This window comes from Chanos chanos, chromosome 2 (assembly GCF_902362185.1).
Source record: "Chanos chanos chromosome 2, fChaCha1.1, whole genome shotgun sequence".
NCBI classification, from domain to species: domain Eukaryota; kingdom Metazoa; phylum Chordata; class Actinopteri; order Gonorynchiformes; family Chanidae; genus Chanos; species Chanos chanos.
The window spans coordinates 41,982,682-42,005,418 of record NC_044496.1 but is presented as its reverse complement, the minus strand read 5'-3'; the positions used below and the strand labels follow the sequence as shown (position 1 = coordinate 42,005,418).

The following is a 22,737-nucleotide window of genomic DNA, read 5'->3' as shown; positions in this document are numbered from 1 at the left end:
TTGCTCCATAAGGGACTGTCTTTGATATGACAGCTATTTGAGTTGCTGTGTCTGAATGACAAGAAGCCCCCCCCCCCCAAAAAAACAGCATTTTCTTTTTTTATGAGCTTTTTTCCCTTTGCCTTCCACCTCTGGGCCCTGAGGAGAGGAGAGCACAGAATCATTGTGTCTTTAATCACATAAAGCTGTGCCTTTCCTGTCTTCATCTCCATCTGCCCAACAAATGAAGTCTGACAATTTCAGCAAGGCAGATATCTTTCAGTCTGCCTGGGGGCTGACTTATGCTAATTACATCCCTAAATCGTCAACATCGCCTTTGAGAAGCAGAAATCCTGTTTGCTCCTTCATGCTTACAGAACTGGAGTGTGAAGCCATGTCCTCCGGGCTATTGGTTCAGCTGAGCCTTTTCTAAAGTGGAGTCCTTAATTTGGGTATCAGTTTTTAGGCTGTTTTTCCGCTGTTATCTTTGATCAAATTGATCTCTTTCAGCATAACGTTGAACCACTTCTTAATGTTTCAATTCAAGCGAGGATATGAAACACCCCTACAAAAACAGCTTTGGACATTTTTTTCACATTCAGCACGCTTCGCTGCAGTGCTTTTAAAGGTATTTAAGCATGTTGATGTAAACAAAGAGTTATATCAATGTGAAGATCTGGTTCACATGTATTGACCTCTTGTTACAGTCTTAATGGCCCATGATTAATTTGTTAAACATAGTAAAGTGTAATGACTGATAAACACGGTAAATTGAATGCTGAATGATGAACAGATTTTAGCTCAAGACAACTTTCTTCAATTCTACATAAATGTTCTCGAGTGTATTGCTAGTTAATACGGCAATACTCCAAGGACTGATGGGAACATTAATCTGAAGGACTCAGATGGGATAATTCTTAATGAAGTATGTGGTATTGCAGTCAAAGTGTCAAGAGACAAGGCCTGTACTGGTTTGTGCTGGCTTGGTTATGGAGAGGCAAGGGGTTGTGTGTTTCAGAGGAGAAGCTTGTTGACTGTCAGAGGAGGAGCTGGGGAAGAGCTGGTTTGTGTTCCTGCTGCCAGGCAGAGAGATACTCCTCTCTGGGGAGCCCTACAGGGTCTCATATAGAGACCTGCCACTTGATTGGGTAGACAACCAGTGAGAGGTGAACGAAAGAGAAAAAGAAAAGGAGAGGGAAAAGAAGATGAATAGGAAGGAAGAGAGGAAGGAATACAAGGGGCAAGAAAATGGATAAATGTATATGAGAGATAGAATTATTGAGCAAAAAGGTATGAGTGAACGGACATTTACAAGAGTAAAGGAGGACAGGAGAGCATTTAATGAGATGACTCAAGTCTTTTATAGGATTTGACAATTTCACTGCATATGTGTGTGTGTGTGTGTGTGTGTGTGTGCACTTGTGGGGGTGCTCAGCTCAGTTTGAAACACTGAGTCAAGATGAAAGTTTCCTGCTATGAGGCTGTGAGATACCGCAGAATATACTGAGAGAAAAGCATCCTTGTCCATGACTTTTTAATCACAGAATTCTCATTGTCCGTAAGTGTCTTTCTATGTGATGTTAAGAAAGATCCATTTTCACTAATGCCATGTTGTTCTATTTACTCTTTTTGTTCAGTCTAATATCAGATCTGGGGTTAAATGATTTGAAGTGCAATTGTGAAAAAATAAATACAAAAGCTATTTTTTCCAAGGAACTTTTAATCTTTCTTTTTAATCTGTGTTGTAAATAGCTTGTAATTAAAAACAAAATGGAACTTTAATGAAAATCTACCATAACACCTTGGAAAGATTTTAGCAATATCACAGTTCAGGATCATGTAAGGTGTGTCTCACAATATGTTTGAGACACATTAGATGATGTTTTTCCACTTGACTCCAGAAGGATGGGCTCTAATGTGTAATTCAGTGATTTCACTTAGGGGAGTATCAGATTAGTTAATACCCAAGTCAGTGCTGTATTCCGTCATATGGGGCATAGTTAAGTGTCAGCATAATTGGCAAACTAAACTTCTATCAGATTTGCACTTGAGAACCATTTGGGTGGATTGAAATCATCCATGTGGAGAATTGTGAAATTTTATACATTTTATGCTTTGAGCTACTGCTTTACAGCATGGATGCTTTGGTAGGACAGAGCTGATGTCACTTATAAACATTGTCTGATATGCAGTGTTGTAGTCAAGACCACCTAAACCGAGACCAAGTCATGACCAAGACCAGAGTGTATCAAGACCGAGTCAAGACCAAGACCAAGGCAGGGTGAGACCGAGTCAAGTCCAGGACCAGACCAGTGCGAGTCCCACACTGCATGACACACTTTCGATAAAATGTGGAACGTGCAAACCATAGGCACTTCTAAGATTGCTCTGAAAGATCCACATTCCCACAAAAACACCCACGTATAAACAAACACTAAGAGCTGAAATCAACTTAACCATCTGTACTCAACACTCCTTTTCCATGTTTTACCGTCCAGCTAACACAATAGAATTTTCTGTGAAAGATGTTTTCTGAGTTCACATGTTTTCTTCACAAAGTTCTGACATCTTTCATGGTATTTATGTGTTTATTTTATCATTGCTAGAGTGTTATTGACATATAAGATCAAATTAAATGTCTACATCCTTTGGCTGGTCACTAGGACAAGGCCAAAAAGCGCTTTTGTGACATATAATCTTTTCACAAATTTCAGAGAAGTTTCACAACTGTATTTTTATGTCTATTTCATCAATACTCTAAGGTGTTATTAACATATAAGATGAAATGAAATGTCTACATCCTCTGGTTGGTCACTAGGACTTAGCTTGACCTTTACAGCTGACCCCAAAATACACTTTTTTCACATGTTACATGATTTCACAAATTTCTGAGAAGTTTCAAAACTGTATTTATGTGTTTATTTCATCAATTCCAGGTTGTTACTGATATTTAAGATGAAATGACATGTCTACATCCGTTAGTCTCTTGGACAAGGCCTGACCTTTGAAGCTGACCTGAACTAATTTTAGATATATATTCCAATTTCACTTTTTTTTTTGAGGAATTTCACAATCATACTTTTATGGTCATTTCATCGATACTAGTACGTTATTGAAATCTAAGTTGAAATAAAATGTCTAGATGCCTGGTTGGTCACTAGAACTAGGTCGAACCTTTGAACAGAAAGGTCCCAAAATGCGTTTTCAAAAGTTATCATTATTATTCAGAAGAGTGATCATGAGTAGTCCTTTACTACTGTTTAAAGAGAAACTGAGCATAAAATATAATTATTCAAAATTTGTTGACAATGCTTGGCCTTATACATTACCGATATTCTACTTGCAACACACAAATTACCCTTCAGTATGCAGCTTTTATTTTGAAAATCTGTGCAAAACCAACGGTGGAATAAACAGTAGGATGCATCAACCTGCCTTAAATTGTTGTTCATTTGCATTTAATGTCATGTTCGAAAAATGGTTCATAATTTCAGGCCTCGAGACCAAGACCGATCTTGAGTACTACAACACTGCTGATATGCGATGTGACTATATAAATAAACTCTTCTACTTGAGACAGAAAGTAACCTAATTTTGTTGCACTATCAAATCTTTTCTTATGCCAAGACCTCTCTTGGGTGCATTGTGACCCAGGGCCAGCATGCCTGGTGCATTGGCCCGGGACAAAATTATTCCAATGGGCCCCATCCCCCAACCCAATGAGTTAGGATCACTCTCTCACCTGCCCCCCCCCCCCCTTTTTTGTGACAACAAAGAGGAGGAAGCCTTGCTCTTAAAAATGCCCCCATGGAAAGAAAAAAAACAACCTAAAAAGGACCAGACATTTGCTCTAGCAGCACCCTGATAGATCGCCTTGTCTGAAATTTAAGGCAAAGAATAGTTTGTGTAAGTTAGTTTCACCTTATTTTTTAGATTTTTGTCTCAAGCGTGCATCTCCAGATAACTCTGTAGCTACTGCATCAACAAATACTACCAAAAACAAAAGCCATGTTCAAAACCTGAATAGTGCTGACAGAGGCAGGGTGTGAAGATGTCAGTGAGAGAGCATTATGATCTTGTAAACTGTAATATGGTGCATCAGGCTGTCAAATTATATACTGTTGAACTCACAGTCTGGTGAGTACAGTGTTGGTTTTGATAGGGCTAACTCTACAGTCTGCAGTAAAGAAACAAAAAATGGTGCTACGTACGATTCTTTTGGTATCTGAGGAATCAAATACTTATGAAATGTCTTGCTTGGATCACACATGTTGACATAACAGTATTAATTACATTTTTGATTTTATTTTCCAATTTCAAATGATTAACAGGCTAGAAATAAGGATCTGTCCAATCAGCCCTCTTGATGTAGTATGTCTAAACCATTAGGGGTGGTTTACTAGACAAGGTTTATATTAAGCCAAGAGTAGGCCTTAATCCAGAATAGTTCATCAAGGCCTAAATGGTGTCTTTTGGAAATACATATTAATTTGAAATTAGTTACTTCTGGGATATGGTGACCTAAATTAAATTAAGCAAGATTAAATTAAAACCATTTCTGCTAATCTGGAGTAATCATGAACCCAGCGCTGGACTGAGTATGCTTTTAAAACATGGAATGGACCTAGAAAAGCCTAATTCAATCATAACAATGGTGGTAAAACTTTACTGAGGATGAGAAAACTCTATAAAAGCAAATTGTTTTAAGGCACCATTACTGAAGATGAACAGCACACGTGATCTGTGGCATCAAAGTGTTGTGCCAAGACATTGATTTACAATGAATTCAGTGTCAATAAATACACATCTAAAAGAACAATACAAGAACTTCAGAAAAGAGTCTACATATTTATTTGCTTTTATGGAAACTCTGGGTTGACATTGCAATTAAAATCCAATGCAGCTATTGTGGAAGAACATGAAGATAAGCCTAAAAAACCTAATGCAGCATCTCAAAGAGACAATTTTAAGACTGGTGGAGGATCTTCGAATAAAGACTCTGACCAGTTAGAAAACTTACTAATAGGAATAACGGAGAGCCAGCAACCTTGGGAAAACATGCCAGATGATGACCATCTGGACAGTTCATAAGAGGGATTAGACACAGCTGTATTGGGGATATGAGTATATCTCACTTCGCTTTTGTTTTCTCTCTCATCAAACTTCATTTGTGCTTCTGTATTATGTGACTTTCCCGTTATTTGAAATTTCCTTGTCATTCCATCTATATTTATTTATTAAGCATATATTGAATTTAGAATTCTTGTTTCCAGGGGGAAATAATCTGGTCAGATCAGAAGAGTCACAATATAGTTTGCCAACCACAACTGCTGATGCAAAGGTGACAGTTGCTTCAATTACTGGTCACCAAAATGTTAGCCTCCCTACTCATGACAGGCTGGCCATTGAATTTCATAAACATTGGTTGAAATAACTTAAGGAGAAGTGTTTCAAATTCAGCCAATTACACATCAATCTTTAAAATAAATATTATCGTATGAACTCGTTTTGTATGTCTTATGACTTTTTCTGTAATATTCAAAATGAAATACATTTGCTCAGAAAATGTATTTTATTCACCTACAGCAACATGTGATCCCAACAGAGGCAGGAGAGGCAGAGGCAGGAGTAAATAATGCCAAAAGAATCAAAATATCATCTTGGAGACTAGTTAGAAATATGACGCAATGCAAAGGCATTTCTGTATACAAGTCCTTCTCTTTTGTTCTTTGTTTCAAATGTGAGAGCATCTGCATGATCCTCTTCTGTTGCTGGATCTGGGCAGCCATGCTGTTTCCGGTAGTTGTGAAGAGCAGCTGTTGCACTGATGACAATGTGACATTTTCTCAGTTTGAAATGCAGTGTTTTCTGAGGGCACTCAAAATAACTCCAAACAACAAGAACTCCAAACGACGCCAAACAACAAACATGTACTCTATTAGATCCCCAGTGTGGATATGAGCCTGGCTGTGATGCCATTACTCGGATGTTGTCGGTTATAAATATGGGGTGAACAAAAAGTTCATCTGAACATACCAACTGTCACCAAACAAAATTCCGTCACGGTCTCCTTCAAGCTGAGCATATAGAGATGCGTTTAGAAAAATCCTGGAATCTTTAGTTGCACCTTTCCAACATGCAACAGTATTTGAAAACTGTGAATGTGGATTGCATACACCTTGGGCATGAATGGAAAACCAGTTCTTGTGATTGCTGTACTCCATAGCATCTTTGATAGAACAACATTTAATGGGGATATGGCATTCATCTATACAGTCTGTCAAATAGCCTTGCAGACTCTGTGAACAATTTTATGTATTCCTGGTCCACTGAGAAGACATAAATCATGGTGAAAGGTGCAACATGCCAAAAACATGCCAAAAACCTTAATGTTATGAGCACTTGGACACAGAATAGTATCAGCTTTGCTCTTTGGGTCAAATGGGAAAGCCTGGTATCCAAAAATGATCTCCACTACATTTACTGTATGCTTCTGAGAACGATCTCAAAAATTAATGTCATCAAAATCATGTTATGGGTCACTCCCGCCAATGAGTTCTTGTCGGGCTTGTGCTGCTTGTTGGTTTTCTTTGATGTAGTCCAAATAATACATGGCTCTTCTTTGAAAAACAAAATTACACTGAAGTTAAACCCGCCTCCTTACAGGTTTAATTAAAACTCCTTGGGTGACACTGATCTTTGACCTGGAAATAAGATCATTTAAATCTAGACTAGGCTAAGGCTAGGACTATTTCATTCCTTTAAAAGCAAATTAGAGTAAGTACAGTTTAAAAGGGCATTTTAGTCTACGATTAGACTTCATCCCTGTTCAGAAAACTGCCCGTAAAGGGCATGCAAAGTGCCAATTTTGGATAATTAGACAGTTATAGGATCACATTCAAAAACTCACTGTCAAAAAACCAGCTCTGCCTCACGCTGAAAGTAGAATGCCGACAGAGGCCCTTAGAGAGTCTTAGTCAAGGTGTGAACCTGAAAATGGCATGCAGATGGCTGTTCACAAGCAATGTGCTGCAGTGCTATAAAACCAGCTTGGCTTCAGCTGGTACCTCATGTGCTATCTTCAGAAGTGAGAATTGCCAGAAAAAGTCACCAGAAATCTTCAGAAATAGCTTTTGCTTGTCAGGTGACTACTTTTTTGGTATCAAGTGTGATGAGCCAGGCAGTTTCACTAAGAGCTGATGAGCTGCACCTGTCAACAGTTCGGTCACCCATCAGACAAATTTTTAAAGTAGTAAGAGATTTTGGATTGTATGATGAGAACGGGAGGCAGAGAGAGAGAGAGAGAGAGAGAGAGAGATGAGAAAGGTTGGTGATGCTTACCACCACTTATAGTAAATCATGAAAGCAACAGCTACTTTTTTACTTGTGCATAATATAGAGGCTGAACTTGCTGATGATCTGGTCATTGGCTGATAAGCAGTTGAGGAAATTAACAGATGGCCTCTCCTAGCAATGCAGCTTGTGCCCTGTAATCCACTTCACAAGAGTCACTTCATTCATTCTTTGCCCTGGGGAGGAGCACCTCTTCCTTCCAGGCATCAGTTATGTTCAGTAGCTTTGCTGGGTATGTTTACTCTGATTAGTCATCTATCTCAGCTAGTTTATCCCATCTGTCTGCACTGAGATTCATTTTTTGACTCTCTCCTGAACCAACTGTAGAACAGTTTCACCAATGTCTGAGAACACAGGCACACATTCTGTTATTATTCACAGTGACGTCACAAAGTGGCCTTTCAGGACAAAGCGAAACACATGCCAAACACTGTCTTTAGAAACATCAGTGCAACGGTTGTCTGAATCTGGTCACAGTTGATGTGACTGATATCAGTCTCCAAACTTTGGGAAAGGGGAGCTCAGCATATGCAAACCACTGAGAGAAACATTTCCTGGAATTAGTCTTATACTTTTCCAGGCCCTTACACTTTAGATTTTAGCTGAAATGTGGCACCAGGTTTTCATGTATATCCAATCAGATGTGACAGCTACAGCATAAAAAGTTCAGGCCAGGTCTTCTTTTGGATCAGATGGATTGACAGTACAATGGTTTTAATAAGAACTTTGTTGTTCTGCCGTATTGCTCCTCTGTGTCTTTCTCAAGTACAGTAGCTGTACCCCACACTGACACTGTGTGTGTGTGTGTGTGTCCAGTTAATTCAGCCACATCTGATGGCATTATTTCCACCCTGAGGACGAGCCAGCCTTGATTTGCTCTTGAAAAAAGTTGTGACTCAGCAGTGGCTGTGAGAGAGCGGTCAGAGGTTAACATCTCTGACACACCATCCCAACCCCCAACCCAAAACTGTTCCCAACGATCATACCGAAGTTCAGCATTTACAGTAATGTGTCACTGACCAAAAGGGACACAAAATTCCCTCTGACACTGTTCTGTTGTTTCACAGTGTGACATTTGCACTTATTGTCTCTCCTTGGTGTCAGGAAAAGAATACTGTGTTGCACAGCATGCTGTTCCTGTCCTGTAATATGACGTCTGAATTAAAGGCCAGCGATACTAATGTCAACCTGACAAATGTATGTTTGCAGTGTTTGTAGAAGTAACATTATGGTTCTGCAATGGAAACACAACTCACCTTGTTCACACATTGTTTACTGTGTCATTTATTGCACAATCAGTATGCGGGTTGGAAAGCCTTTAGTTTGATGCACCCAGCTCAGTTTTATTGTAGCCAGACTGCTTGAAGTGCATTGGGTGTAAAGTATCAGGAAGGGCTCTGTGTGTGTGTATGTGTGTGTGTATGAGATAAAGACAGAGCGAGAGAGGGAGAGAGAGAGAGAGAGAGAGAGAGAGAGAGAGAGAGAGAGAGAGTGATAATGAAAAATGAAAAAGCATCATTGCGTACAGACTGCTTTGTCCATTTGCATCCTCTGTAGCAATTTGTATCCACGTCTCTATAGTGTAGTATTTGAATAAAGGTCATGGATGGAGGTTAATTAGTATCACCTGAATGTAATCTGTCAGCAAGGACAGAATCTCTGAGTCTGACAGCTCCATTACAGAGCCAAACACAGTCCATTGCATGGGCTATTGAACTAAAGGATAAGACACACCCGAGAGATAAACAGAAGTTTAGGCTTTGAGCCAAAAACTGAGTAAAATATGGGGTAATTGACTTGAACTAGACTCAAATACCCAAATATCAAATATAATATGCACAAAATGGTAATAAACACAAAGTTTTTCAGAGAATTATTCATTAAATATTCTGGAAAATAGATCATTTTTGAGATCCATAATTGACTCCAAATAAAAAACAAAATATTGTAATTATTTTGCACAAAGGGCCACAGGGCCTCATTAACAGTGTTGTTACATTATGAGCATTTGGTTCTGCCCTTCTAAAGGCTGTTGTGTTTTTAAATGTGACTGTTTTTCAAACCTCAGTTTCATTTTTTTATGGTCAAGTCAAGTTTGTGGTCGAGTGAGCGCGAAAATGGAGCATTAAAAAATTGTTGGTCCAAAATCAGTGTGTTAAATGGCCCTGTTTGTGTCTGTGTCTTTGGTCTCCTGTCAGTCCTGCAGTGTGGGCCTGAAAGTGGAGTCCAATTCTAGTGTTGTTATGGCGTTTTTTCTCATATCTACTCAACCTCTAAGCATTCTTTCAGACCTACCCATCCTGTCTTCCCTCATGCCCTGTACTCTTGTGTTTGTGATATGAGACAGGTGATTTTTTTGATAACTTGATAACTGAGTCACCATTTTTGATATGCCAAGCCAACAAACTGCAGTTTTCGAGCACTGATGAAGTAAGAAGACACTGAGATTCATTTGGGTACAGTCCTAAATTCTTGCTTAATGCTGAACTATAATATTGGAATATTTAGAGCTCCCTTCTGTTCAGAGATATAGATCAGCACTCTCAACGTTCTTCTGCAGTACTCCTGTAGAGAGCTTGTTGTGAAAGCAGTTCCATTTCTGTTTCTGCTCATCTCTCTTCCTCTCTCTCCCTTTCTTCCTCTCCACTACTCTACTACTCTCTCTCTCTCTCTCTTTTACCTCTCTCTACTGTATCCAGAAAAGCTCTCCAGGGAATTTCTGTCTCTCTAACTTTTTCTCTCTCTCTCACACACTCACACACACCCACACCCACACCCACACACTCACTCTCTCTCTCTGTCTCTCTCCCTCTCTTTCTCTCTCTCTCCCTTCCCTCCCTCTCTCACCTCCCAGAGTGAAGACATCTGGATGACCACAGTGGCACTACAGTATTAGTCCATGATTTATCGTCCATGTCTTTTGCAGACCTCTGAAAGCAAAACCACAGACTGTAGAGTGATTCTGTTGTCCACTTTGCTGCCAACTGCAGGATTGTGTTTTCATATCGGGTTCCGTGTTACAATCACAGCATCACCAGCTTGTTTCAGCCAATTATAATTTTTTCCTTTTGTGTTCTAAACCCTCTACAACTCACAGGTGACTATGCTTCCTGCAGTAGACAAATTACCACTCTTTTGGTAGAATTTCCTTATCCTTATGTGCTTTCAATAAATCCCACTAACACTATTTTAGCTAGAATTTTAATGCACTTTGACAGAGTTCTGTGATTATGCAAACTCTGTCTATTCGTTTGGTTTATCTTTGAGGATTACTGTAGTAGACAGCTTGTTGGAGCCAAGGAGTCCCAGAGGGTTGGTTGCAAATAGAGTGGGGCCTAGTTTTACTGGATAGATGTGAAGTGGTAATTTTATTTGATCAATTGTGGAGGAAAGCATCTCAGGATGGACTAATTTCTCACATATTATGAAGTGTAAAAAGTAGGATAGTTAGACATACAGTGAAACTATAGATCGATACCTATGTTCTACCCTGTAAATGCTGGATTTGACGAAAATTGGCTGACAGCAGTCAGTATCACAAGGACTTTCACGTTCAGCTTGTCAAATCTTATCACATGTAATTATGTCATAGAGTCTCATACACGCGTGCACACACACACACGCACGCACACACACACACACACACATACACACACACACACGCACACGCACACACACACACGCACACACACACATACACACATGCACACACACATACACACACACATTCTAGTATTACACAGTACACAGTTTGAACTTTACAAATGCTACACAAACAAAAGCCTATGGTGTCAGTGACTGTGAAGCTGCCCACCGTTCCTGATAAAAAAATATGGTGTTTCACTGAATTCTGTTAACATACTGTACCCATGGCATTTTTATTTTCAAACTCGCAGTTTGTGTCTGCTGGAGAGGGCTAGCAGTGAAGTTTCAAGTTACTGGGCGGAGAGTGACATTTGTATTGTTGGCAACTCCCTACCCGTTGTATGCTTGGAATGCCGATGAGCGGGCAGCCTGGCCTTTTGGCTGAGGAGAAATCAATCAGGCCGTCAATAGCTTCCACAGGACCATTATCCCACCCCACCTCTTTGGCCAGCACTGCTTCGTCTCTGCCCCAGACTGGGTGTAGATTTGTCTTGCTCTTACCTACCTGTGCATGTATTTATGGTCAAATATCTTCAGATCTTCTGTCTTTTATGTGCAAGGTGGTGAATCAATGTGCATATGTCGATCATACCGAATTCATAGGTACTGAGTGTACAGATTTTTAAAGCCAGGGTCAAAATGGTGAGGTCTGAGATTTGACAAAAGGAAAAATGATGGATGGTCAGAGTGTCATGTTGTAGTAACCTACTAAGGCAAGGGTCAGTAACTGGTTACTTGGTAAACGTAGAGTTATTGTCATTTTTGCCATGTAAGAGTTCTGTCAGAGTCCGTGATAGAGTTCTGCTTTTTTATGTGGATAAATGTTATATCCAAACTGTGTTGTTCTGGGGACAACAAAAAGGGTGCCTGTCATAGTAACTGTAAAACTAAGCTTGGAAATTTGGGCAAATTGCAGGAAGGCTGGTATACTAGCTAGATATTGAATGTATGCTGTATGTATTTGTGACTGACATCACTGACAATGTAGCAGTATCCTGATAAAATGATACAATGTTTTATAATGGGCAGAAACATGAAAAATGGCTATTTGTGGGTAAGACATAATATTGGGTTCATATTAATAAAAAACAAAAACAAACAAACAAAAAAAACACCAGACTAATAGGAAATACATTACTTTACAACTTTTTTTCCTCAGTATTTTTAAAAGTATTTTTTCTCAGTTTCTCTCTGTGAGAAACTACTGACCTTTGCCTTATTAGCACAGTACATGTTTGCTACATTTGTAATCCTATGTTTGAAAGTTTCATGGATGTTCTATGCCACCTGTTGAACCGATCGATATTGTAACGTTCAGATTTTGTTCATTGTTGTTTATCGCCTCTCTTTTTTATTTTCTCAGTTGTCTGCTTTGAAAGATACAACTCTGTGGGTGCTAAACAGAGGTGACAAACAATGTCCTTTGAACAAGAGTGGAACCCAGAGTGTTTAAAAGCCCAGACAATGATGTGCTGAAATGTGACATTTTGGCATCTGATGGTTCTTGAATGTCATTGTTAGCTCTTAATCCCCTCTGTCCTTTTGCAGATTCCTCAGATCAGTTACGCGTCCACCGCTCCCGAGCTCAGCGACAACACCCGCTATGATTTTTTCTCACGGGTCGTGCCCCCGGACTCCTACCAGGCCCAGGCCATGCTGGACATCGTCACGGCGATGGGCTGGAACTATGTGTCCACACTGGCCTCAGAAGGGAATTATGGGGAGAGCGGGGTGGAGGCCTTTGTGCAGATCTCCCGTGAGTCTGGTATGAACTTTTTTACTAATACTCTTCCAAAACCTTGTGCTATCATGTTTCTGTTCTATTTGAGAAGGATATACGTATTGTTGTGCTTTAAATTGTTTTGGAAAGCGTTTTGTTGTGTTTTGTGTTTTCTTGTACTTGGTGCCGCTACTTTCTCAAGATTCTTAATGAAGCTGTTATCATGGAAACTGGAGTGTTTAGTCTGCCAACACTTTCTGTGCTGCAGCAATGTGGAGAAATTCAACTGAAAATTTGGCCGTATTACTAGCAGTTCAGTTCTGTCAGAATCAGTAATCTCCTTCTCATAATAATTTCTATCATGAAAGAGAAGTGACTTTGAACCAGTGGCAAAGAGACAGACCTGATTTTGACTTGATGATAAAGCAAGTATCCTGCGTTGTCCTGGTTTGTCAGAGATCAGCATGTTCAGTGTTTGCTGACCCATGTTGACACAAGAAGTTAAACATACCGAATGGATTGCCCGGTCTCCGACGACAGGAAATGGTTCGGCATTCGCCGTTCTAGCCAAAGGAAAGGGACCTGACAGGGTCGGGTGTCTTAAATGGAAAGTCTCGAGATGCTTTTGGGGAGACGAAGAAAAGCTCTATATAGAAGCTATCTTTAGACATCAATCCCTTCTTTTCTAGTTCTGATTTGTGTAGACGGGGCAGGTGAGGGCACTTGATCAGAATTTCAGCTTAGTTTGTCTTCTGTATCATTTTCAGCAAATTCAGCCATTTTAGATCAGCAAAAGAGACCAAACAGAGGGACACAGGACCGACGCTGAGTCGGAATTTGCGGACGAGAAAAACCTGCCTCTGCACAGCTTTACTGTAATGCCTCCTGTCTGACTTTAACCCTGCAGTCATACCATGAAATATGTCCCCAGTTAACAGTTATTAATAGTTGTGCTCTGAAGACTCCTTATAATAATTTATTGCAGTGCAATTTCAACGAGAGACAGGTCAGTTACACTAGACTATTGTCAATTAAGACCAAAATAGGGTGAGGGGGGGGCCTCTGGGTAGGAAATTGACAGGGATCTATAATTATGAGGACCAGTACAGTAATGGACTTGCCATGTTGTCTCTGATGTATATGCAAGTGCTTGTCTGAGCACATCAGAATGAAATCAGGTCTCCCTTGTATTTGGTAACTGATTTATTATTGCAGCTTATACACACTTAATCCCATGTAGACACAGGGCCCACTGAATTAATTATGCTGTAATTATGATATTAAAATTCATAAGAAGAGACAAGGTGCACTGTACGTGAGTTTGCACACCGAGCCCCACAAGGCTCATAAGGTGCGCTTGATTCTGCAATTCTGCAGTTTGTGTGTGTGTGTGTGTGTGTGTGTGTGTGTGTGTGTGTCTGTGTGTGTGAAGGGTGTGTGTCTGTATGCTAAACCATGGTAAACCCAGATTATTCAGCAGTAGTACAATATGCCCCCTGGTCCCCTTGTAAGAACATTTGGTGGCTCTGACCTTCATTCCGGCAAACATTCTCTAGCCTGATACAACTGAGCTATGGACTGTCACAATGTACGAGAAATGTTCTGTTTCTAATTACTGTGTATGTACCAATTAGAAAGTTTAAAGTTTAAAGTTCATGCTTGGTTCCATGAGCATGAAGATCTCAACAGAGGAAACTTCATTTACTTCAAAAAATTTCATACTTGCCCGATTTTCACACTCTTATTGTTTCGTCTCTGTTCCTAATGGACAGAAGCATAAAAACCATGTGTAATCTCAGTCTTTGGCTCTTGCTGGAAATAATGGATTACATGTTGCTAGCAAATCTGTCTTTGATTGACATGCTACAGCCTTTGGGATATTTCCCTTATCACGTGTGGCAAAAGCACACAGCCTCCAGAACAGTAAATAACTGCCAGTTAATTATAAGCTTGACTAAAGGAGGAATAAGCCAGGGTTCTATTAATTTGAACCTTTTCTGGATGTTGGCATGCAGGGGAAAGGAGTTGTATTACAAAGTGACCCACTCTGTCATATCAAGCCCCTGAAATGTCACCTTTCAGTGTTCAGAGACTATGACTGAATAACAGAGCAGTGTAATCTCTATGTAAATGGTGTATAAGCAACAATGAAAAATGAGAGAATGTACAATTTGAAGGTGAAAATTAATAGTTGTGAATGGTAAATCCACAGAGGATAACTGCAAACTCATATTTCCTTCTAATTCCCTCTGGGAACCGGAAAACAACAGCTATTCTTCAGCTTCAGACTTCCATGTCAAACAGAGGGTTTATTTTAAAATATTGTCAGTATCTGTCTTTCAGAGACACCTCATCTGATTTATGTCATTACTTGTTTGTATTACACACTCTCTCTCTCTCTCTCTTGCTCACTGTGTGCCTATGGTTCCTGTACTATTGCAAGAAAATGTCAACTTGTTTGCAAAATGGTGTCACCACTGAGCTTTACATGTGACATGAAAAAGGTTAATAAATTTGATGCTATTTCTTACAACAGTAGATCTGTCCCACAACCGTAATTGTAATAGGTTAGCTACCATTACTTTTTTAGTTTTATTTCAGTGTTTCAGGGAACACCTTTTTATCAGAGTTTTGTGCTCCACAGTGTCTGTTTGATGTGTGACTGACTGCATACAGGTGTCATGTAGGATCAATAGTGTGTCAGTCTCCCTCTCCTTTCAGCAGTGGTATTTTTGACGCTGTGCCAGACAGGCATGATAATATAGAAAAATCCAGTATTAATTTCGTTAAGGCCCATATCACAGTGATGAGACTGACTGCACCTCGTCTGGTCAGCTTTTCTCATAGTTAAATCAATTAACTTCAGAAATTCCTTATTTTTAAAATCTCTGTTAGTCTGATAGAAGTAACAATGGTTCACTTGTTGTCTATCCCTCATAATAAGGTAAATGCCTCCAAGAGCACAGGGATATGTAAGTCACCACACATTACACTACAGTGCACTTTAGTTATAGTGCCATTCCATTCCATTATGAAATAGATAAATCTGGGTTATTGTCCTGATTGGTCCATCCAAACACCAGCTGTGGTGATGCTGAGCACAGAGACATAACTAGATTAACACAACACCATGGCTGAGTCATTCAAGCTGAATTACTTTTTAATTGAACCCACATGTTTTTTGTCCACGGTATTTAGATGTTTCACAGACCTCTAACTGGACCTCTGACTGGTTATCCAACCTCTCTTCTTTTTTATACAAACAGTGAAGTTCCACCATTTCTGTATAGATTCACAGGCCCTACCAACTTAATTAAGCCTGACCAATGTTAGATATCTTTTTCTCTCTCTGAGCTGACTGTAATGAAACATCTGGTTCAGAATCAATTATCTTCACCTGTACGTTGGCTGCAGGTATCCCGGAATGGAGTCTCTCACTCACACAAAACCCAACAGCTTCAGCAGGTGTCTGTTCCTCCAAGTTAGGATGACTGAAAGAGGCTATATAACCACTGGAGGAAGTGCACATACACACACACACATACACACACACACACACTGAAGGTGCATTTATGGGAATAATATAAATGCTTACAACCGCAAGGCTGCTGCTGGTAATGAAAAATCAACTTCCCCCAAAAAGATGTAAAAAGCACTGACCCCATTGGCTGGGCTGAGCTGTCATGGATTAAAATGCCATTTACATAATGTCGCTGAAGATGGAACTCGGTCCCTTGCCCGGAACCACCTCGGCTGAACACCGCTATTCTCTCTGAAATTGCAAAATATCTCTAACAACCATGTAGGAAATATCCAAGTGTCTTGAAATAATAATTTCCAGGGCCCTATAATCCTATTAAGTGAGATTTGATATTTCAGACCTTTTTTTCTATCTTACCTTTGAAGTTTGAAAGTATTTTTGCTTTGTCAGTTATTACACTTTCTTCCTCTTCTCCATGTGGACTTTGTCCCAGCTGAGCTGTTTCTACGGCAACTCCTCCCCATCTGCCCCATCTGCCAGCTTGTATTAACTGGTTTTGAGGCACAGCGCACCTTGAGGAGCCTCTCATACTCAACCTTAGGGGGCAGCAAAGCTCACACACACACACACACACACACACACACACACACATACACGCATGCACGCATGCACGCACACACGCATACAGACACACACACGATATTTTCAGATTCTATTTATGTAAATTAGCTGCCAGAGCAAGTGTGTGTGAGGTGTAGTGAAATGTCAGTTAAAGCGTTAAAACAGCAAGAGAAAGACACACAAGTAGCTGTCCTCTGGAGAAGATGGTTGTGATGGAATATTTCATAGCATAAAGTATGTACCTCAGCATACACACACACACATACACACACACACACACACACACACACACACACACATACACACACACACACACACACACACACACACACACACAAAACTCCTGTGTGCATGAAGTATCATGGCTATGACTCAGCTTCCTTAAAGAAGAAAAATCAAACACGGTGCACATACCTATTTCCCCCTCTTGTTTTTAGCATTTGAAAATAAATAAGCAATTTCATGGGTGGAACTTATGATTCAGAGAAAAATATTAGTTTTATTATGTCAGTCAATTGGCCCTTTCCTGATTGAGCAATTCAGAACATGATGGCGAATCATTTTTCAGCACGTTGTGAGGCTTGTTTTTTCTTTTCCATGCAACTTATTTCTAAATTATTCACTGTTATTATGTAGTAAAAAAAAGACCAGTCAGCCTGACTGGATAAAATTGACAGGGACAGTGGATGGATGGATGGATGACACCAGGTTTAGCAGTGCTTGCTTATTTCATCTATCTATCTCTCTATATATGTATCTATCTATCAAGTTATATTTCTCTCTGAAAATATGTATGTGTATACATGCATGTATGTGTGTGTATATATATATATACGTTTGATTTCAAGTTGGCAGCAGAGGACTTTGCTGCAATGAAAAAAGGAGAAAATAAAATGTTACCTGGCAGCCTATAGGCTACATTTGATGCCATTTTAAAACGAGTTACAGATGTTTCATAATAGCCTACATTTTAGCAGCAAATATTGAGGTTTTGCTCAATCGTTACTGTTCATTTTGCTTAATCGTTACCGTTCATTAAATAGTCAAACCGACTTGAGGTCATTGTCTTTCTTTAGTCAACCTAGGTGTATAATATATTTGCGTTTGTAACATATTGAAACGTGGCCGGTAAGTTTCAGATTTGTGTCCGTTAAAATTATCCTTTCTGGACACTGGACTGGCAGCAAAAAAATCCCAGCGTTTGATTTTTCTTCTTTAAGAAAGCTGAGTCATAGCCATGATACTTCACGCACACACAAGTTTGTGTGTTTGTGCATGTGTGTGTGTGTGTGTGTGAATGCATCTTATGTGAGGGTAAAACTGGCTTATTGAGAATCCTGAAAGTAGGATGTTACTAGTGTTTTCTGATGTTTTTTACTGAATGACTGATGGCGTCCAGACTGTCCATCATCACTGATTCACACAGACAGTCTGTGTTTGTGAATCATTCAGACCACTTTTTACAGTACTTGCTATTTAGTTTCCCACTTCTGCAGTCCTGCTTCTTGTCTGGCACTGCTACCACACTACTTAATAACAAAAATTTGCTATGTAGTTCTGACATTTTGATGGATGTTTGATGGATGGTGATTGAAAAAACAGATCACAATTTTTTTTTTCAATTGAAAGCATCTGCTGTGTTTGATCTTGGTTAGTAATATTTGTAGCACGCACATGCGCGCACACACACACACACACACACACACACAAATACAATTTAGGAAAACACACAGTTGCAGAAAACAGAAGATTCATCATCTAGAAACAAATAAAAGGATGCATCTGATCCATGTTATACCGTTATTCTCTGTCACTCCTCAATGTCTTTCTGGATCCTGACACTGTTAAAAACAAACAAACCAACAAACAAACAAATAAATAAATAGGCTTACATGCATACAAACACACATACATATATTTAAAAAAATAAACAAAACAAAATATAACAAAAACACAATAGTGAATTCATCGCTACCTACACAGTTTTCCATTGTCACTAGAGGACCTTCATCAGTACCACCTACACAGCTTTACTTTGCTCCTAACACCAGGCCTCTTCCTCTGCAGACAGTTTCACTGCAGAGAGCTGAGAGCCCTACTAACCAGAGTCTGAGCATGCCCAGGTTAGAGTTAATTAAAATACCAGACACATAATATCATACACCACACATAGCCAGTCAAAATATCAAATACAAACAAATTCAATACTATGCACAGTCACAGCACTAAACAGTCAGTCAAAATCTCAGTCTCGCTCAAATATCTCAGAGTCTCGCTGTGTTTGGTGTTGTGACTGTGTTTGGTGTTGTGACTGTGTTTGGTGCTGTGTTTGGTGTTGTGACTGTGGTTGGTGCTGTGTTTGGTGCTGTGTTTGACTGTGTTTGGTGTTGTGACTGTGTTTGGTGTTGTGATTGATTGTGTTTGATGTTGTGACTGTATTTAGTGTTGTGACCGTGTTTGGTGTTGGGACTGTGTTTGACGTTGTGATCGTGTTTGGTGTTGTGACTGTGTCTGGTGTTGTGACTGTGTTTGATGTTGTGACTGTGTTTGGTGTTGTGACTGTGTTTGACGTTGTGATTGTGTTTGGTGTTGTGACTGTGTCTGGTGTTGTGACTGTGTTTGATGTTGTGACTGTGTTTGGTGTTGTGACTGTGTTTGATGTTGTGACTGTGTTTGGTGTTGTGACTGTGTTTGGTGTTGTGACTATGTCTGATGTTGTGACTGTATTTGGTGTTGTGACTGTGTTTGGTGCTGTGATTGACTGTGTTTGGTGTTGTGACTGTGTCTGGAGTTGTGACTGCGTTTGGTGTTGTGACTGTGTTTGGTGCTGTGATTGACTGTGTTTGGTGTTGTGACTGTGTCTGGAGTTGTGACTGCGTTTGGTGTTGTGACTATGTTCGATGCTGTGTTTGACTATGTTTGGTGTTGTGGCTGTGGTTGGTGCAGTGACTGTATTTGGTGTTGTGACTGTGTCCAGTGTTGTGACTGTATTTGGTGTTGTGACTGTATCTGGTGTTGTGACTGTGTCTGGTGTTGTGACTGTGTTTGGTGTTGTGACTATGTTTGATGTTGTGACTGTACTTGGTGTTGTGTTTGACTGTGTTTGGTGTTGTGATTGACTGTGTTTGGTGTTGTGGCTGTGGTTGGTGCTGTGATTGACTGTGTTTGATGTTGTGATTGTGTTTGGTGTTGTGACTGTGTGATGTTGTGACTGTGTTTGGTGTTGTGACTGTGTTTGGTGTTGTGACTGTGTTTGGTGTTGTGACTGTGTCTGGTGTTGTGGCTGTGTTTGGTGCTGTGACTGACTGTGTATGATGTTGTGACTGTGTCTGGAGTTGTGACTGTGTCTGATGTTGTGACTGCGTTTGGTGTTGTGACTGTGTTTGGTGCTGTGATTGACTGTGTTTGGCATTGTGACTGTGTCTGGTGTTGTGCATTTGTCTGATGTTGTGACTGTATCTGGTGTTGTGACTGATATCCTACTGGACCTTGCAATCACTGAAACTGGTTATTTTAATATCATAAATTAAGTACAACTGAAAGCAAGATACATTGTTATTTTCAACTATTTAAAATCATAATGTGGAAATGTGTGAAATGTTTTAAAGGTGTGTTCATTTTTCACATTATGGCATTCTGTTGTTGTTTTGTGTTTGTGATTTATTGGGATATTGCAAATAAAATAAATCTGTGTCCAAGATATGATCTGAGAGAGATATAATCTGAGCTGAGGTGGAGCCCTTCCCTCCACGCCTCATTTCCCCCTCCCACAGGCCAAATGATTGCTTTTAAAAACAGCTCGATTAGCTGCTAATTGTATTATCTTCATAGTGGATTTTTCAAATGTTTGAAACGCTGATAATTTGAGACCCTGAAGTGAGATATGGAGACAACTGAAATGCACATAAAAATAAGTGCAAGTCAGGTGGTGAGGAAAAAAGTGTAGACCTTACAAAACATGAGGAAAACACGTCAATGTTGTTTACAAGGGCCTTAATTCTACTAAAAAGACAGATTTAACAAAAAAGAAGATTGATTTACTATTTAAAAAATAATTTTGTGATTCTCTAAATCTGGTAGCCAGAGGCAGTGAGCCTTGATACTGCATAGCTCAGCTATAGCTGTCAAGTACCTTTTCTGATTTGCACTGAAGTGCTGTAGATCTTTGATGCTCTAGTTAAGAAATTAGAGAGAGCAGGTGTAACATGGCAAGAGAACAACACATACATATTAAACCTTGTGGATGAATACCAGATAAGGGCAGTATATTTCCATAATTTGACTAAATATGTAAAACATTTGGCTGAATATTGGCATCAGCAAGTTTAAAAAAATATTAAACCATTTGCAATAATTCCTTTGTACCTTCATTCCCTTAATTACTGATGTGTAAAAGTCTACCAGAGAAACAGAGCTATTTATTTCAGTGTCAGTAGAGGTGTCACATCCATCTCTTCAGCTTTGATAAAAAAGAACTTGATAATGAAACAGAGAGAGAGAGAGAGAGAGAGAGAGAGAGAGAGAGAGAGATTCAAGTAGACAGAAAGAAGAAGACATTCCTTGGAGAGGTTTTTTGGAAACAATGGTTGAAAATGCCACAGCTTAATATAAATGAATCTTAGTCTTGCTAATCAGTGTGGTTTACATTTTAGAAAATTACAGCTATTTTGGTCTGCGACAATGGAGCCTCTTTGACCACCTCCAACTTTTCTCTCATATCTACCCCAGTCATTTTACTCCTATCTGGCACTGTAAGGAGAACGCACAGGCACCTGCTCTGGACTCCTGCACACTTCTTGATCTCACAGACACTGGATCATGCCCAAAGTGTAGTCCATAAATTGGACTTGCTTGTCAAATTTCTAATGCCTTGTATGTATTGTTTCAACCTACACCACTAGATCCTTGGATAAATTGTTTCCACTTCTCCACTGGAGAGGCACAACACATCCAAAATGAGATTCAAAAGGATGAGTCAGAGAGGGAGAAGTGCATAGAGAAGGAGGGTGACAGAGAGAAAAAGAGAGATACAGAAAGAGAGAGATACAGAAAGAGAGAGACCCAGTGAAAGGAATAGAGGGAGAGACAGAGATAGAAGCCCAGAGTGTGTCCTTATTAGACCCTTAAATCCACCCCCCCCCCCCCCCCCACACACACACACACACCCCCAGGTTTCAGAGCCTTACAGCAAAGCCACTGAGGCAAAGGAGACAATCGTTCTATTGTTACTTCAGAGAGAAATAAAGAACAGAAATCAGCGAGAGGAGATTGTTGTCTGTATTGTGTTTGTTTGAGTTCCTTTACAAGGTGGTGTGAGTGACCCTTTGATATCTGCTGTGTTTTAATGTGGCAAACAGAGCCCATTAAAGGCATAATCTTCTTAAATGTTGGCACGCTGCTCAGACACCATGCCCAGCATAGGTACTGATAATAGGCCATTCATCTCCCCTCTCAGCATTACTGTGGCAGTTACCTCACAAAGCCTTATTTGTCTTCAGCATCCCACAAATGTGGGAGAGATTGCACCTGTCCGTTTGTAATATCAAGGGTTATTTATAGGTTTGTAACCAGCCCTATCTGGACTAGGCTCCCAGGCTCCTGGTTTGAGTCATACAGCAGAAAGTTTTTAACCTCTTTAAGAAGCTGTAGAAGTGGAGTGAAGGTAATGCAGAGTTTCCTGTGGAAGATTGATCTTCTCGAATTCTGTGACTAATTGGAATGCATCTTAATATATCACCTGTTTTCTCTGGTCATAAACATACATCAATCATGCATGCATAGGTATTCAGCTAATGATATGTGTTCAGACACATAAGATATGTTGGATTATGCCAGTACAGCTGAAAAAAATCATAATAATACAGCTGCACACATTGATTGCCTACTGTACAAACCATATGGTCTTTACAAAAGATTTAAAACATTTTTAGCACAGGTG

General features: G+C 39.8%; 1 protein-coding gene across 1 annotated transcript in view; it reads left to right on the top strand.

The window, feature by feature from the left end:
• grm8b (glutamate receptor, metabotropic 8b) overlaps positions 1–22,737 on the top strand; it is a 111,150-nt gene that overhangs the window by 21,782 nt on the left and 66,631 nt on the right. The window contains exon 2 of the mRNA XM_030765091.1: positions 12,526–12,742. Within this exon, the coding sequence (XP_030620951.1) occupies positions 12,526–12,742 (217 nt within the window). The remainder of the gene's footprint in view (positions 1–12,525; positions 12,743–22,737) is intronic.